The sequence below is a fragment of the Channa argus genome, chromosome 17, assembly GCF_033026475.1.
Source record: "Channa argus isolate prfri chromosome 17, Channa argus male v1.0, whole genome shotgun sequence".
Lineage (NCBI taxonomy): Eukaryota > Metazoa > Chordata > Actinopteri > Anabantiformes > Channidae > Channa > Channa argus.
The window spans coordinates 952,193-970,162 of record NC_090213.1 but is presented as its reverse complement, the minus strand read 5'-3'; the positions used below and the strand labels follow the sequence as shown (position 1 = coordinate 970,162).

The window sequence follows — 17,970 nt, the reverse complement described above, 5'->3', positions numbered from 1 at the left end:
AGCTGTTGAAACCTCTCACTGCTCACACTTCTCTTCATTTTCCATCCTCTCTCTGTCCAACTACTCAGCTCCACCACCACCGTCCCCCACACACACCCCCATTTAAATGTGTAATTGAATGTTGAGCAGTAAGATTAGCCTCTAATCTGCAGTCATACGACCTCTGAGTTCAAACTGCAGCGCTGGGATCAGTTTCATAGTTCAGTGACAGAGATTAAGCGGCTGCTGAATGAAATCTACAGTTTACTGTCAGACATTAGCCTCCTTTATTTCCACGGCTCTTAGGGATCTAAGTGCTGAAGTAATAACTTCTTGTTATTTTACTACTTTTACCTATTTCTTAGTTTTTTTTTACCCTGACTCCTGCTCAGCTAATAAAACAGCTGTTTTTCTTCCCAAGGTTCTCAGTGAGCTGGTGCTTACTCACCTTCAGTGATTAGTGTAAAACTTTAGCAGTTTGAACTTAATCGGGACTTAAAGTAACTGTCTCTGAGGCTGAATTCATGTTTAATTTATGAAAAAATTCTAAACAGTTTATGACCCTGTTTTGTGATTCTGTGTTCAGATCCAGCAGTGGGAGCAGAACCTGGAGAAGCTGAACCTTGATCTGTTCAGACTGAGGTGTTATCTGTCCAGCCTCCAGGGCAGCGAGCTCCCAAACCCCAAGAGCCTCCTTGCTGTGGCCAGCCGGCCCTCCAAGAGCATGCTGGGACGCCTAGGAGTCTTTTCTGTGTCTTCCTTCCACGCCCTGGTAAGAGCGGCTCCCACAGCTTTTTAGACATCTTGTCAACAGACAGGTAAATGCTCAACTTCCTGTTCCTCCTCAGGTGTGCAGTCGAGGTGAGGTGATGTTGAGGCGGGGCTGTCTGTCCCGGTCAGGAGGAAACAACAGGAGGAGGGGGCTGCCGTCCTCTCTGAAGGCTCTGGACGGACACAAGAGACGCTGCAGGGATGACGGACAGTGTGGATCCCAGGTCAGTCAGCATCCTGCTGCATTGTGATTGTGATTATTATAAACACAATATTTGTTACAGAAATTATACCTTTTACACATCCACATTTCTTTACTGTCCCTGAATTTCTCGTTCCTGCCAGTTTTATCCTTTTATTGCTCTAATTTGCTTTTGGTGACTTATTGTACAAAGGAGGCAAAGAGCAAACAAACTGGAAACACACAAGCTGTGTGTTCGGGAACTATGTGCCATTTTCCATCATCCAGCTGCTGATTCACAGTGGTTGTTGTCCAGATTCATCTCCCTGAGACTTTAGAGGAAGCTGATCTCACTTGTCATTGTCTCTTTGTGAAGCTGATGTTTGGCTCCTCTTCAGCTCTGACTCTGCAAAACCTCAGTGCTTCAGCTGAGGAGCATCAGCCAGCCACGTTTTCCATCAGCCTCGCCTCCTGGAGGCCCCCTCTTGATAAACAGCGAGCTATTTTAGGATGCACAGAGTCTGGGATTTGGAGTCCACAGGAGGATAAATCTGTCAGCTCCTCTCTGTGCAGCTGAAGGTTTATTTTGGCTCAGAGTTTTGACAGACAGACGCTGTACACGCCTCTGTTCTCTGAGTGTAGACGCTGTCTTACACATGTGGAGCTAAAGATGGTGGAAACAGAGCTGCAGCTGCACCAGAGAATGAGCAATGAGTGTTTGCACTAGATCTTCTATTTACGAAATTAAGACTCGTTTTAGACCTTTTCTGCTTCATAGCTGTGCAAAACGTCTATCGATTTCAAAAGGTAAAGGAAGGAAAAGCTTAATTTAAAATATCATTTCCTCAGTGATAGAGCATTGGGTTGGGATGGAAAACGCCACCGGTTTGAATCCCACCCCACTAGGGACGCATTCCTCTGTGACGACCCATGAAGGGACCAGATCTTTGCCAGAACTGACCACCTGTACATGCTGTGAGACCAGGCAGGCGGATGGGTTTTGTAAAGCTGGATGTTGTTCAGCATCTTTTGTGGATCTGTTCTCAGATCACATGATACAGACTGAAGATTTCCGGGAACAGAGACAGTCTGATCTGTGATGTCTGTGAAGGACATGTGGAGTTAATTTCTGCGTCCTCCTCCACAAGAGACAAACAGCTGGTTCTGTCCAGCAAACATCCTGCTGACGGCCCACACAGTTCCTGAACACAGCATCTGAGTGTAAAAGGTTAATTCCAGCCTGAGTACAGTTTGGGATTTCAGTCGCTGACATGTGGCACAAGAGTTCAACCATTTACATCCATTTTCATTAACTTGTCATGTTCCTCTGGATCTTTTAAGACATCCACAACCACAACGTCCTGTAAAAACGTATTGTAATATCAAACGTGAAATACGTCGCTCGTGATGTGATGAATGCATAATGTTTCATGAGATCTAGAAAATAATTTGTTTGATCATAAAGGTTAATATTGTCCAAAGTTCCTCCAGTGATACATGAAGACATTTAACATCATTGTTTTTCATTTAAGGAAAACTCCCTTTAACTTGTTAGAGATTTTTAAAAGCAGAAACTTGTTCCACATTTTAACAACATTACAGTTTTTAGTGATTAGTGGTGATGATGATGATGATGATAATGATGATGATGGTGGTGGTGGTGGTGTGTTTACTGTCAGGCAGTGGTCCTCAGACTCCAGACTGGCTGCAGCTCCTTCGCTCTGATTACCGTCCCAACTTGACAAACCTGTAATTTCAGTGCAGCTCGAGCCCTCAGTTTTTTCCCCCCATGGTTCTCTGGGGCTAATTTTGGTTTCAATGAGGGAACAGATCAAATCAGTATCAAAGTGTCTTTTTTTCCCTCGATAGTTTTTAATTAAGTTTAATTTTAGACAGGGAGGAGGTATTTTTAGTTTAGTTCTGAGTCATGACTTCACTGACTTTTTCAGAGTAAAGTCACCACCACACGGTCGACTCCCCACGCTGCTGCCTGCAGCTCTGAGCTACGGTTTCTGTTTCTTTTGCTACACGCCATGTACCAGTACCACTCCACCACCGTCTCTGACCTCATTCATAAACACATAGTACAATTATCATCTTTCTGACGGTTTCCAGCTAAAAACTGAGTAATGATAACTTCGTAAAAGTAGAATTCATGGCGGAGCTGCAGTACTGGATGTACAGGTGGTTATAATGTTATGCCTGATCGTAGTTACACAATAAGTTTTAATTTATATGTAACAATCTGTAGCGGACAAATATAGTGAACAAAACATAGTGTTTTTCCCTGTTAAAGGATGTATAGTAGAAATTTGAAGTAACATAAAATAAAAATACAGACAACCAAAAATTAAGAGTACAGCACTTGAATAAATGGGTTTTGTTACTTTCTCTACTAAAGACAAATGTGTGTTCAGATGATGATCATGAAATTGAAATAGTAGCATCCGAGTCAGTGAAGTGCGACGTGGTTTGGTCCTGAGGCTGCTGCCACCTGTCACTCTCTAACCCCCAGAGGAAGAGAGGGGGGGGGACACACGGGAGGACGAATAGATGATTGTTATTCTTCAGGCAGAGTTTGTTTAGGTGGGACAGCTGTGACCGAGGAAGGAGGGGGGTTAAGGGCCTCGAGCTCCTTTTCTTCTCCCAGAATTCCTTTGTCCCTGACTCTTAATCCATCTACAGAGGCAGAAAATGACTCCCCCACGTCCTCCCCTCTCCACATGACCTCTCCTCCTGCTGCCACATGACCTCCACCCCCTTTCTTCTTCTGCTCCTCTTCCCTTTCAACCTCCTTCCTCCTTCCTCTTCTCTCATCATGGCTCCTCCTCCTCCTGTGCATCCCACTGCTGCAGATTTCATTTACATCTTCTCTTCTTTTACTCCTTTCATCACACCCCCCTCTCCCCTCTCTGGAGCTCAAGCACAACTGATGAAGCAAATAGTTTTTATATTTGTCTTAAAAACTTGGACGTTTGATTTCTAGCACCCTGTTGATTTAAAAAGAACGGTTTGAAGCTTCAAATGTACATTTTCAGGCCTATTTGATGTGATGAGTTTCTTTGGAAAAATCCATGCTTAATTTTCTTTGTGTAGCCAAAACATTTTTAAATCTGATTTCCTCCTGCAGATGCTGGACTTTGTGTCCAAACACAGGGAGGTGGCGCCCTCTGCAGGACGTGCTGCAGGAGCTCTACAGGTGCGTTCACTGATTCATTTACCTGCCAACACACTGCACACAGCTCTGTCTGTAAATGGCATTAGTCACAATAACAATGAGGACTGAGAAATTAAAATACATCAACTCTGATTTGCATATTTTATTTATAAATTGTTCAAATGTGTCTGTGTGAGATGCTGGAACATCATTCAAACATAAACCACGTGGAAACCAATAGCACTTCGTCTCTCCTGTTGTTCAGGTGTGTGATGAGCTACAGGTTTCAGACCTCTGCGTTTTCTCACTGCACATCTGTCGACCAGACGCTAAAGACTTTGGTAAGAAAAGAACTTCACCTCAAATACAGGTTTCGGGAGTTTCTCCAGAGTTTAGGAACACAGGATTTGTCAGTTACACTTCTGAACATACTGAGCTACTGATTCTGTGAGCTGCTCACATGTCAAAACATGTTTTGTAGTTGTATGTTTTCACTTTATATATTAGTTACTGTGGAGTATGTTCGTCCAATTTTAAGGGAAGTGAATGTATGTTTTACTTCATTTGTGCACAAGGCAACATCATATTAAACGTATTGTATGAAATCACTCAGACTGAGCTGCTTTCTTGTGACTCTGCAGGTTTCGCTGTGACCGGTCATGTGGACGGAGTGGGGAAAAGTCACATCTACGTCAGCGAGGTCGACCCAAAAGGACAGTCTGCCAGAGAAGGTCAAACGTCTGAGCCATGGTTTTTGTCAAAATGTTCTGGTTGAGTTTACTGCTTCTATCCTCAAGCCGCTTGTTCCTTTCCCATCAGGCCTCAGGGCAGGAGACGAGATCCTGGCCGTGAACGGGGCTGCTGTTTCTAGAATGGACCTGGACCTCATGCAGAGTCTCTTCAGCCACCAGAAGCTGCAGCTGCTGCTCAGGAGGGATGAGTCTCAAGGTCCCGAGCAGCCCCCTGCACTGTGGCTCGGACCCGAAGACCCAACAGATCCTCTCCAGCCGCTGTCCCCCCCAGACCTGCAGACCTGGCTCACAGGTACAGGACAACACATCTCGATTCTTTACCACTGATTCCTAAACACAAAGGTTGATTGTGTTAATAATTTTTAATACTTAATACTTAATTGTTTGGCTGTTATTTGGTTGTGACAGGAGACAAAAAGGTTTCATTTAAAACAAATGTTTTAAGCAGGAGCTTGGCTTCGTCTGCAGCTCATAGAGGAGCAATGGATTCTGAAGCCGGTCGATGCTCAGTCAGATACAGTTAAAGCTGCAGCTCAGAGGCTCAGTGTTGAATGAAACCTGCCTGCAGAAATGTGTTTTATCAGTATTAATAATGACTGTTGGCTCATTTTAAGCTTCTGCTGTAAACCTGGATCTGTTTCGAGTTAGTGTCTTTGTTAGTTACAACTTTGAGGAGAAAATAATAGAAACTGTAGGTTTTAAGACTCCTGTGCTGTTGATCTCACAGATTCTTCAGCTTGTGCCTCTGTTGAAGCTCCAGTCGACGTCCTGCCTCCTGTTTTTGATGATGTATCAACGGGGACGTCTGAGGAAACTGAGCTGCAGGGACAGGTAACGTTGAGCCCGAGATTCAGTGTCCTGACTCTGACACTTAAAAGATGCAGCTTTTCTTTTTGCTTTTATTCTTTATTTGCGTTTGTCCTTCATTTTTCCTTTGCGTTAACTTTCTTCTTGCTGATTTACACAGCAACGGTTCTGAAAGGAACTGGTTCCGTTTACTCACTTCCTGGCTGCCATCTTTGTTTGGTTAAAGTGCAGCCAAAGAACTAGTTTGGATTTCAGCTGTTTAGATTTCAGATTTCAGACCTGGTTGTTTCCTAACTGCAGCTTCTTTGTGTCAGCAGGACAGAATCATTAATCATGGTCAACTCAAACTGCAACAGAGGTTGTGGGTGTTACAGTAGCTGCAGATTTCCCCCTCAGCTCTGTGTGGCCGCAGAAATCCTTTCCCACAATCCGTTGTGCTTCCTGAAGCTCAGACTCTGTGTCATGTGACCTCTGATCAGGCTGATAATCCAGGCTTACACCTGCAGAAATGTGTGTTGCTGAAGTCGGAGCAGAGGATTAATGGCGTCCACTCGTAGATCTTGAGAGAACCTGTAGATGTCGTTCCTAACCTGCTCCTCCTCCCAGCCGAGACTCTGTGAACATGGGTGCTCTGTGCTGGGTGCTGCCGCCAGAGGAGGACATGGAGACACTGGAGGAAGAGGAGCAGGATGGTGTGGAGGTGCTACCCGGCACGGGGCTGGTGGGGCGACTGGTGGGTCTGCTAGAAGAGGCGGCGTGCTGCCTGAGCTGCCAGCAGCCGGCCGACGGCCTCGTACTGCTGGTAATAGCATGCAGAGATGGTTGAGGTGGAGGGTGGTGGGTGTCTGCGTAAACCAGGCTGCACCACCTGCCGATTAGCAGCATAGTTGTGATCCTCTCCACCAGCATTCAGGAATCTGATCTAGGTGATGTTTTGACTCTGTGTGTCTCAGATCAGACCTGGTCCATGTCCACATGTAGTTCTGCTCTGACCTGTGGTTCTGTGACCTCAGCTCAGAATTTATGAGGTTTAGTTAACGTCCTCACTTTCCTGCACACGTCATCTTTCTGAGGAAGTTGCTTTGACAAATGCAAAAATTACACCATTATTTTTATTTATGCATATTTCGGTTAAAGCTGTCGACGTGTGGAAACATGTCATTGACAAATGTAAAGGAATTCAGCGTTACAGCCTGTGTGGAGGAGGTCAGCTCCCTTAGGGTCCAGGTCTTAGTTCATTTCCCACAGTTCTCTTGCTTTGGGGGGTATGGAGTGGGTCTGGTGGTCATGATGAGGAATGAGGAAGCTGCTTGGTGAAATCCTGACCTCCTTCAGGGTCGAACCAGGAGAGAAAGCTGAACCAGGAAGATGTTGGGGATCAGAGGAGGAAGTTTTCAGATACTTTAATGAGTCTGAGAACTTCTTTTGTTGCTGGGCCCTTTTTAAATGTTCAGTAGCTGTATTTTAATGTGTTTTACGTTTTCTGGCTTGTGGTGAACTAACTGCACTGCCTCAATTATTTACTGTGAACGTAATTCGATTCTTTGATTCCAATTGAAGGAGCACATGTATATGAATGAAGGTGAAATTCAGTCTTATCTGTATTTAAATATCTCCCAACTGCTAACTGAAAAACTCCTCCGGGTGATGTCATCTGGAAGGTATCAGAGTAGACGTACTGTAGCTGTAAGTGACGTCGTCCTCTAAGGGGAAGACCTCTGACCTTTGACCTGATACCCAGACTGATCACTTACTGTCTCCCCCAGAACATGGAGCAGGTGTACTCCTTGTACCGGACGTTCCCAGAAGGCCGAGCGGCGGAGGTGGATGTTCCTAAGAACCCATACAGCAGAGACCTGGTCTTGCAGCCAGCGAGTCCGACCCACCTGAGCGTGTGTCAGCGTCTGCGTAAAGTCATTCAGGAGCTGGTCGACACCGAGAAGTCCTACGTCAAAGTCAGTAATACTGCAGTATCAGTGCTGCTAAAAAGTCCTGTAGCATCTGTTGCTGCACCTTTACTTGGATTAGTACCACGTTGGTTTTTATCATTTTCTTGAGAGTGAATAAAACTTGGGGTTTGTTCCCGACAGCGATGGTTAAAGTGTTTTCTCTGACAGGACCTGGTCTGTCTGTTCGACATCTACCTGACTCCACTGCAGAACGAGACCTTTCTCACCAAAGACGAGGTACGGAAACAGAAAAGCCTGTCAAATGACGAGGTTGTGTCGCGTCTCTGACCCTGTCGTCTCCCCTCAGATGGAGGCGCTGTTCGGCAGTTTGCCTGAGATGTTGGACTTCCAGAGAGTCTTTCTTCAAACCCTGGAGGAGAGAATCGCCTCATGTCCGAACTTCAGAAGCCTGGAAACACCTGAGCAGTTTAAGGTAAAGATTCATCAGCTGCTTCATTCGTTTGTTTCCAGTCATTATGGCTTTAATGTTTGTTTCATCTGCTTTTTTATCTTTTGCTTTATTTATGTTTGGATTGTTGGATGTTGGATTTTCTCCTATAGCATAATTATAATTTTTCCAGTTTTAATATTTTACTGTTAGATTTCCATCGTGTGCACATTTACAAAGAAATTATTATTCCTATTTGAATTTCAATTCTTATTTAATTTTTAGATAGATTTTAAATTGTGGTCATATTTGTTATAATATATATACAGTTATGTCTATTCATGTATGTTTATGTCTTGTTTTAAAGGAGTCACTCGTGGTTGTAGCTCAGTAATTAGAACCTTCAGCTCTGCAGGACACTCAAAGCTTCTCCTCTTTTTCAAATACTTAATTGTTTTCAGAAACTTCTCTTCTCGTTGGGAGGATCCTTTCTTTACTATGCCGACCACTTTAAACTTTACAGCGGCTTCTGTGCCAACCACATCAAAGTCCAGAAAGTTCTGGAGAGAGGTGAGGTTTCACGGCATCCATTAAAACTCCAGATTGATGCATTTAGATTTTGAGTCAGTCCCAGTTTGTGAACCTTTAGCTTTTGACAATTACATCAAGAAAAGATAAAACAAACATAGTTGTAATGGTTTCTACAGCGAAGACGGACGCAGCCTTCAAACACTTCCTGGAGACGAGGAACCCAACCAATCAGCACTCTTCATCTCTGGAGTCGTACCTGATCAAACCTGTTCAGAGAGTCCTGAAGTATCCGCTGCTGCTCCGAGAGCTGGTGTCCCTGACCGACCCCGAGAGCCCTGAACATGCACACCTGACAGGTAACACACACACCCGCCATCATTATTATTTACATTATTCTGACCATCTGTTTTATGTGAAAATCGTAGATAAGTGTCTCACTTACAGAAAGCAAAACACACCTGGCACTAACTCATCGTGTACAGGGACCAGCTGCACTTAACACTTGTCTTACTTGGATTCGTCTGTGTCCACTCAGAGGCTCTGAGAGCCATGGAGAAGGTGGCGAGTCACATTAACGAGATGCAGAAAATCTACGAGGATTACGGCTCCGTGTTCGACCAGCTGGCTGCTGAGCAGAGCAAGGCCGACAAACAGGTGAGGAAAGCTTCACACACACGCTTCAGTAAACGCTGTGTGTTAAACGATCAGATTTCAGTATTGTTGTTTGATTTCACTGCCTCTTCTGTTTCGAAACTGCGTGGACGTAGAAATCGCTCAGATTCTTCTCCGTGTTAAATTCAGAGAGTTTCACAGTGGATCAGAGATGCAAAGCAGATGTTTCTGCTGCGTTTGGTCCACATCTGATGCAAGTGACCACATGTGGCTTCCATACGAATCAGTCAGTTTACGTTTGGTCGCCCAGCTGTCATCGAACCCACTGCCCGTCTGCATACACACAGTCCTATGTGAATCAGTAACAAAGAATTAATAATAATTACTCTCAGGTGACGGAGCTCTCGATGGGGGAGTTTCTGGTCCATTCCTCTGTGGTGTGGTTGAACCCTCTGCCTTCTCTGGGACGACTGAGGAAAGAACCAGAGCTCACACTGTTTGGTGGGTACAGACTCTCCGATCATACACAGTATGAAAAACAATGTAACTGTACAACAAGTACTTTACTGCTGTATTTCCTTTTTATGTTACTTTATACTTTTGCTCCACTGAATGTATCTGAACTTTGCAGATTGTTGAATCTAATTAATGCTGATGTGTTATTATGGATGAAGCAGCTGCCAGAACATAAAGTCATCATGAGGAGATTTACTTAAAGTTACTGTACTGGTTGTAGTTTGCTGTAAAAATGTGTGATGTTCAATAGCACTGAGCCGTGTCCTGTTGTGTCCTCAGTGTTTAAACGAGCCGTCATCCTGGTTTATCGTGAGAACGGCAAACTGAAGAAGAGGATGGTGAGTCTTCATTCAGTCCTCAAGCTGGCGTCCAGCTGTTTGGTTTTTACTGATTCCAGGTTTTAACTTCATCGTATTTATTGATACCAAGATGAGATGTCTTTTCTTGCATGAGGAGGTTGTTAATCAGCAGCTGTAAAATCTCAGATTCCTAAAAAACCAGATTAAAATCTATTCAGTTTGCTGTAGATAGAATAAAACCTAAAACGTAAAATCTGCAGTTGAATTCCTTCAACAGGAAAACCAACTCTGTACTTTGTGTGTTTTGTGTTGACAGACCGGCTCCCGTTCTGCTGATCTGAACCCCTTCAGGTTCCGCTGGTTAATCCCAGTTTCAGCAGTTCAGGTCCGACCGGCCACCATTCCAGGTCAGTGACCAAACAGCCGCTCGCTGCAGTGTTGATGCTGCAGCTTCTCTGACCTGACACATGAACTGTGGTGTTTTTTTCAGGCTCCGAGAACACGTGTGTGTGGGAGCTGGTTCACAGCAGGTCGGAGGTGGAGGGGCGACCAGAGACCGTGTTCCAGCTCTGCAGCAGGTAAACAAAACATTGTCACTCAGTTTAAAGTGGGTAAAGGTGAGTTAGGAAACCTACTGACACCCTTCTGGTTCCAGCTTCTCTTATATGACAATCAATAATGAAAATAATCGTCTGAGTCTCTTTGACCTCTGTCGTGTTGTTTTAGTGGTCTGGAGACGAAGGCCGTCATTCTCCGAGCTCTGCGCTCCCTCCTCAGAGAACGAGCGTCCGTCGGCTCCCTGAGGAGGACCAGGCTGTCCACAGCAGAGAGGAGCAGCTCCTGGAGGAGGAGGCAGCAGCAGCGGTGTGGCTCGGACGGCCAGAGAACGACTCGCCGTCCCCCAGAGGAGAGCTGCAGACCTGAAGGTGCCTTCCGGGGAGAAACCTGCTCTGAGCCTCTGCTGCTGAGCCACGCAGCTGCTGCCGACCCTGAAGAGAGGAGGACCAGACTCTGCTCTCTGACCAGCGAGCTGGAGGCTCAGCTGCAGAGACTCAACTTCACAGAGGACGAAGCAGAGCGAGGAGCCACGAGTCCGGATGACAAGTGGAGACAGAGCTCCAGAGGAGAAGTGCCGGAGCTGGAGAAAGACTTTAGTGTTCAAAGCTTCGCTTCCGTGGTTAACGAAGACTGTTTCTACGACTCCGTGCTGGGGAAGCAGAAGACTGTTCCCACGCTGCAGGGCTGAAACTGTCCCACTTCAACCAGGGGGTGTAACTAAACTCGGTCTGATACTGGAAATGAATCTGAATTTCATGTAGAGGTGAAAACCTGAGGAATCACAACCTGTTGTGGTTTTTTCCAACAGTGGACAAACTTGCATCTCTTCCAGATCTTTTCTAAGATGTCTGGTAAAAATCTCAACAACATTTGGGACAGTGAGACTTTTAGCAGCCGTCCGATTGGCTGTGAGTTCAGTAGCAATAACACTACCTCTGAAACATCTCCACAAAAGAAATAAGAAGATCTGGAAGACATTTAATTTCCCTTAAAAACCTCAGAAATAACTCCTCACACTTGGCACATCAATTGCAAAATACGTAAGAACAAGAGGAACCAAAGCTTTAAAACCAGACGCTTCACCTGTAGAGGCAAACCAGGCAAAAGTCTGGGAAAAGGGGGCACTGTGCACTGACAGCTGCAACACCTTTAGCTGGTCTGTGGGGCCTCAGTGGGCCTCTGTGCCCGATACCCTCCAGAGTCTAGGATCACCACTGGCCCCTGTTTGAAGAAAGTCAGAGACAAATGTTGAGAATAAAGAAGAAATCATTTGCAACAAAAAATCATTAGACTCTAAAACATAAATGAATGTAACATTATTATTTAAATACAACAGGAATAAAGTCATGATGATACAAGTGGAAAAAGGTAAATAATAATTTTACCCCAAGAAATAAATATTTTTATAAAAGACAAAAAATTTTTTTCTTGTAAACTGAACAAAAAAGTATTCGCTTTGTTGAAATGTCAGAACTTTATTTTTAAATTACGACTATGTCTCGTGAAGACGATTTGTGTTTGAAATTCCTCCCAAAATGGTGCTTTCGACTATGAAACCAGCCTCTTCTTCTAGAATGACACCTTCACTCCAGCAAAAATGACTTTATTCTCATATTCCACTTCAATGAATGTTTCTTTTTCTTCCAAAACTACACATTTATACCCATAAAATTTAGATTTCTATTTTTTCATGACCTTTTCTCGTGAAATTTTCTGAAATAATTTTTTTTACTTCTTGTGGTTAAAACAGGTCTTTTTCCCATCTCAAATTACTACGGTTTTTTTATATAGATGTAATTTTCTTGCTGTGAAAAATTGGGTAACTCCTGAATTTACACGTACTTTATTTATTTGTTAAATGTACATCTTTACACTCGTAACATTACTGTTTCCCATCAAATATGAAACTCTTTTTAAAGGATAACAGTTTTCCCCTAATGTAACATTTTGTTCTTTAAACATTATATAATTTCCCCATAAACATTAAACTCTACCCTTCCCTAAAAAGTAGGATCTTTTTTCTAATGTTATATTTATTTTTTCAGCAATTATGACGTTTTATTTTTTAGATTTAAAATTTCCTAAATTTACAACTACTGCAGCTTTTCTCTTCACTCTCAGATAAACGATCAGAGTAAATTTACAAGTCTCTGTTATTCCAGTCGATCAAACCGAGCTGCATGTAACTAAAGCGCTGATGAAACCTTAAACAACATTTTCAGGAACTCGATTATCAATTTTTGATGACGCAAATTAGGGATTTAATGAAGGACTTTGACAATTTGTAAAAGAACCAAAGTGGAATCACCATGAGCGACCTCACTAACAAGCAGCTGCAGCTCGCTTCTGTTTTAACGCGACTACAGTCCCAGAGAAGCTTTGGACCTGATGGAGCTCCACAAACCTGTTTTTCATTGATTGTTGGACTTTTTATATGCTGTTGCACTCAGTTGCCTGAAGTCTGATTATTTTTTTAGATTTGTCTGCTTCATGTTGTAAATATTGTTCTTGTACAGGTTTAGTTGTAGTTTTCTTTGACCAAAGCAGTTTCTGGTGAAAATGTGAAGCTGCTGGATTTAATCAAAGCCTTTGTAAATGATTGTATGTATGTATTTAGTTTGGAGTGTTTCTGTTTTAACCTAGAAAGACAAGTATTTCATTTGAAATGAACTTTTTAAGCTATTTCTATGAACTGTTAAAGTATTTGCTAATTTATTTTCTTAAATATTTGAGAAAATCTGTTTTACTGAATTGTTAACGTCCAATAAACGGTCACCTGTTTAATTTAAAAGTATTAACTTTATCTTTATTTAAATTGGTTTGCTTCCAACAAACTGTCAAATGAGATTTTTCTTCTGTGCTTCCAGCTGCTACGTGTAAAGAATTGAAAGGTTTACAGTAATATTTCAACATTTTTGGAAAAACATATTTTCTTTGTCACCTAGTCTGAGAAGCAGTCTGTCCATTACACTACAGGTGTGTTCAGGTGAATTGACTTTTGTCAGTCTGTGTTCATTGTGACAGGCTGCAGCCAGGTGAGTCCGTATTCTGAGGTAAAGCAGGTGTGATGTTTGTCCACAGGTCCTGCTGAAGCTGATTGGATTGGTTTATTGAGTCTTGCATCAAAACAAAGTAAACACATCAGAGGATTTATGGAGTTCTGACCATTTATTAATCATTTTTCAGTTTCTGGTTCTGACTGAGGGACTGTTTGTGAACCACCTCCAGACCTGAATGACTCACTGTGTGAGGACAGAACAAAGAGCAGTGAGTCTCTTTGTTCTCGTCAGTGTATTTACTGTGATTCTCTCTGAAAAGCATCACAACTTTTACAGTCGTACTTTAACGCTGTGGCTTTCACAATATGCTCGTTCACTTATTTCTGTTTGACTGCTCTTCAGGGTCTCTGTAGGAGCTCAGTCTTGGGTTTCTGACACTGAAGAAATGAAAAATGTAAAAAGTAATGAAGTGTTTCTGTGTGAGTGATGGTGCGTCGGCTCAGCTCCTGTTGCCACAGTAACTGCTGCTCGGAGAAGAAGGAAAACGCTCGAACACACTCATACAATAACAGCATCAGAGCAGCAGCGTCTCCTCTTTTTATTTGCTAATGGAAATCAGGAAACGCTTCATAAATTACACCAGTAAATTCATTACAGTTTCACTTTCATTCCAGCTTTTAGAGACAAATCTGGGAGTGAGACTAATTTTTCCTTCAGGCTTTTTCAAAACCTGCAGATCAGTCAGCTCAGCCGGAGCTCAGGCCAAATAAAACTGTACAAATACTCCACAATTATTGTATTGCATTGAAAAACATCCACACTGTGGTGCATTAAAAATGAATTTTGTATTATAAAGAATGATTGTAAGGAGAAGTGTAAAGTCAGTGATGTGGTTCACAGTTTATACGTTGACTTCAAGAAGCTCCGAGTACGAGCTGATGTTTAATACACAGGCAAAACCAAAATGTGTGGACGAGGTAAAAGTGGGAGCTGAGACTGTTTAGACCAAGTTAGTCCCTGTGGTCTGTGCTCTGCTTATTAAGCATCTGTAGATGAAACATACACATTTTCGAATCAAAATTAAAATATAAACTAAAACAACCCAAACTAGATTTTTTTAAAAAACTAAACGGAAATTGGAAACTGAAAAACGAAATAATTATAAGTGAAAAATAAAAAATTAAAAGCGAGAACTTAAAATGTTGACTCTGATCCAACTGCTCCAGCAGTCAGCTGGTGAAATAATGTAATAATTAACATACAGATGTTTGTATGTATCATGTCCAGATGTTACTGCATAATTTATGAGCATTGACTCTGTGTTTAACTTCTTTTCTCTTAGAGATTCATACAAATGTGTCTGAGTTTGGAGTAAACCATAAAAATCCACATTTCCTCAGGAAGTGTTTTTGTCAGAGCAGCAATCAGTGTGTTAGTACAGCAGGAAAGGGTGTGTGTGTGTGTGTGTGTGTGTGTGTGTGTGTGTGTGTGTGTGTGTGTGTGTGTGTGTGTGTGTGTGTGTGTGTGTTCACAATAACAATGTCTCTGATCGTTTGACAGAACAAAAAAAATTCCACCTTAAACTAATGTTTAATTTAACTGTGTATTTGGTTTTCTCACATTTTGTTTCGATCTTTTGTCCATATTAATTTTAATAATGTGTTGAGATGTTTAATATTGGATTCAATTATTCCATTATAACAGTGAGTCGCTCACTGTGTCAGATTAAAATCATCACGTTATCTCTTAGTCTTCATGTGACTCACATGTGATTTATTGTAGACAAGTTATTATTGTAGAATTAACTTCTATTGAATACAATTTTAAATTCTAAAATATTATTTAACGTGCCTCAAATGTTAATTTTTTTCTCCCAGATGCCTCTGGGGCCTCTGAACAGCGTTTGTTCAGTTCATGGACGTGCAGTGAGAATGTGAAGGGAAGGTGTGCGACATGAAGGTAATGATTCATGTTAAAGTGTGTGTGTGTGTGTGTGTGTGCGTGTGTGTGGAGCTGAGATAAAGCAGTTCATTTATATTCCTGTCTGTCTGCTGACTGATGGCTGATGGAGCCTCTGGGGGATTTTTGTTTCTGCCAGCTGGTTTGATTCAGCTCCAAACTATTATCACTGTGACCGTGGGGTCAAAGGTCACTCTGCCTCCTTTAACGTGAAGCTAATTTCAGCCATATTGGATTAAAGACTGAAGAACCACAGGCTGTTACAAACACAGTCTTAATCCATTCAGACTTAAAATCTTAAAGTAACATTTACTCACTGTCGCCACCTCCTCATTTGTCGTTTTACATCAGAATTCATTAGAATATGGAGAAAAAACACCCAGAAACAAATCCGCCCACATTCGCAGATCCACATTTGTTTTAACAGATGACAACAAATCAGTGAGAATCATGTTCTCACTGTTAAAAAAATATAAAACATGGGCTGAGGTTCACTTCAGTCCCAATGTGGAGACAAAAAACCGTTTTAATAACAGAACAAATACTGAATTATTCCTATTAAAGATTAGTTTAAATTTCAGATATTAGAAATGTCATTGTCACTGCAAAACAAGACAGTGAGGTTTAGCAGCAATTATAGCTGTATAATAAATGTTACTGCATAATTTATGAGCAGTGACTCTGTGTTTAACTACTTTTCTCCTACAAATGTGTCCGAGTTTGGAGTAAACCATAAAAATCCACATTTTCTCAGGAAGTGTTTTTGTCAGTGCAGCAGTCAGTGTGTTAGTACAACAGGAAAGGGTGTGTGTGTGTGTGTGTGTGTGTGTGTGGAGATGAGAGAAACAATGAAACATTCAGGAAACAAATCTTCTTTCTTAGGTCCATGGACACAAAGTCAAAGCCAATTCTTCCACCTAAAATAATAAATAATTAACGTATGACTTAAAGTACGTCTTCACTGATATTGAACTGGCTTCTTTTGGGTCTAGCTCGAATAGTACATTTAAATCAATGCCATTAAAGTTTCCTTTGGCTTCCCTACATTAAAATATCTGTCTTCTAGCTGAAAAACGCCTCCAGGTGACATCACTTGGAGGAACCTTTACTTCAGATTACGTCACCATGTTGCTCACACTGTAGAGTTTGTAATCATGGTCAACCTGCTTTTCCAGAGCTCCTCCGGATGACATCATCTGAACTCCCAATGATGAAAAACTCATCCGGTTGATGTCATCTGGAGGAGTTTTTCAGCTAGAATCAGAGAAATACTTTATTATAGGAAAGTTATAGGGAAAGGTGAAAGGATTAATGTCATTTACACACTAAACTATAGACATAGAAAGTTGAAATTTGCTGAAGTCGCCCTTTAAAGTCACGTAATGTTCACAATTTAAAGCTGTGATACGGCTATCAGTCATCATCACATTACAATAAATATGCTGTGAAAAACAACAGCAGGAGAAGCTTTGACAACCTTGATTAGAGAATAATCACGTCAGGCAGTGATGTTCAGTGAACATCAGTCACAGGAGGCTTCAACAACAACAGCAAGAAAATCGAACAATCTGTTTTATTAAGTTGTAAACTGTCTGAGACTCAGCCTGTCAGATAACTGCTCTTTGTTCTGATTCATATACAGACTCAACTCAAAGATGTTAAAAATGTTTTTTTAATTGTGGTAAAAACTTTCTGTCCTATAGTGATAAAGAGTGAAGAGATACTGGAAACATTTCTGCGAATATAAGCAGCTGGTTGTGTTTCATTATGGTGACTGCTGTGACCAAGTGATCCGACACAAACAGAACTTTTTTAGAGAGTAAAACACAAATCACATTTCTGCCTTTTTCTCTACGGCTTCTGAAGACCAGCAGAGAGCAAACAGGACGCTGAGAGGACAAAAGAAACCAGAGCAAATGTTTGTCCCCTGTGCAGCAGCAGGACGTTTGGCCTGCGGGCGTCGACTCAAACCTCCAGAGTCCGGGTGTAATTGAGCGTCGCCTCGTCCCACGGAGCTGCTGAACGTGAAAACATTATGTGACTGGGATCACACAGCAGCTCTGAACACTGGGAGTTAGTATACACGCAGTTTAAAGGAGCCGTCCGCGGATTTTACGTGTCTGAGCACGTCGGAAACCACTGCTCCATTAGTCAGATAACAATATTAAATGTTCATTTAAAGACTTTAAAGTCTGTACTTCTGACAATTTATAGATCAAATGAAATTTTAAAAAAGGAGAAATTTGAGTCGACAACACTGATAACGAATTCTCAGTCTTACATTGATTTTTAGTTCATTTCTCTGATGATCAGCCTGCAGACAGACCAGACACTGTCCGCTGTCTAATCATTCATTTCTTCTTCAAGCTCACATTATTTCTATTATCATAATTCTATCATCATCACCATTAGTAATTAATGTTGTCATTATTATTATTTTATTATTATTATAGATATACTGAGACTTAAAGTTCGTGTTTTCTTAACGTTCTTCTTATGTTTGTTTTTTGCT

At 42.0% G+C, this 17,970-nt stretch overlaps 1 protein-coding gene across 1 annotated transcript in view; it reads left to right on the top strand.

The window, feature by feature from the left end:
• LOC137102945 (rho guanine nucleotide exchange factor TIAM2) overlaps positions 1 to 13,291 on the top strand; it is a 40,681-nt gene extending 27,390 nt beyond the window's left edge. The window contains exons 7-24 of the mRNA XM_067482889.1: positions 566 to 751; positions 828 to 974; positions 4,062 to 4,130; positions 4,354 to 4,429; positions 4,730 to 4,819; positions 4,908 to 5,132; positions 5,568 to 5,671; positions 7,414 to 7,602; positions 7,765 to 7,833; positions 7,904 to 8,029; positions 8,446 to 8,554; positions 8,692 to 8,871; positions 9,051 to 9,169; positions 9,520 to 9,628; positions 9,923 to 9,981; positions 10,259 to 10,349; positions 10,433 to 10,520; positions 10,669 to 13,291. Of these exons, the coding sequence (XP_067338990.1) occupies positions 566 to 751; positions 828 to 974; positions 4,062 to 4,130; positions 4,354 to 4,429; positions 4,730 to 4,819; positions 4,908 to 5,132; positions 5,568 to 5,671; positions 7,414 to 7,602; positions 7,765 to 7,833; positions 7,904 to 8,029; positions 8,446 to 8,554; positions 8,692 to 8,871; positions 9,051 to 9,169; positions 9,520 to 9,628; positions 9,923 to 9,981; positions 10,259 to 10,349; positions 10,433 to 10,520; positions 10,669 to 11,188 (2,556 nt within the window). The 3' untranslated portion in view covers positions 11,189 to 13,291. The remainder of the gene's footprint in view (positions 1 to 565; positions 752 to 827; positions 975 to 4,061; positions 4,131 to 4,353; positions 4,430 to 4,729; positions 4,820 to 4,907; positions 5,133 to 5,567; positions 5,672 to 7,413; positions 7,603 to 7,764; positions 7,834 to 7,903; positions 8,030 to 8,445; positions 8,555 to 8,691; positions 8,872 to 9,050; positions 9,170 to 9,519; positions 9,629 to 9,922; positions 9,982 to 10,258; positions 10,350 to 10,432; positions 10,521 to 10,668) is intronic.
• Positions 13,292 to 17,970: the final 4,679 nt, after the last annotated feature.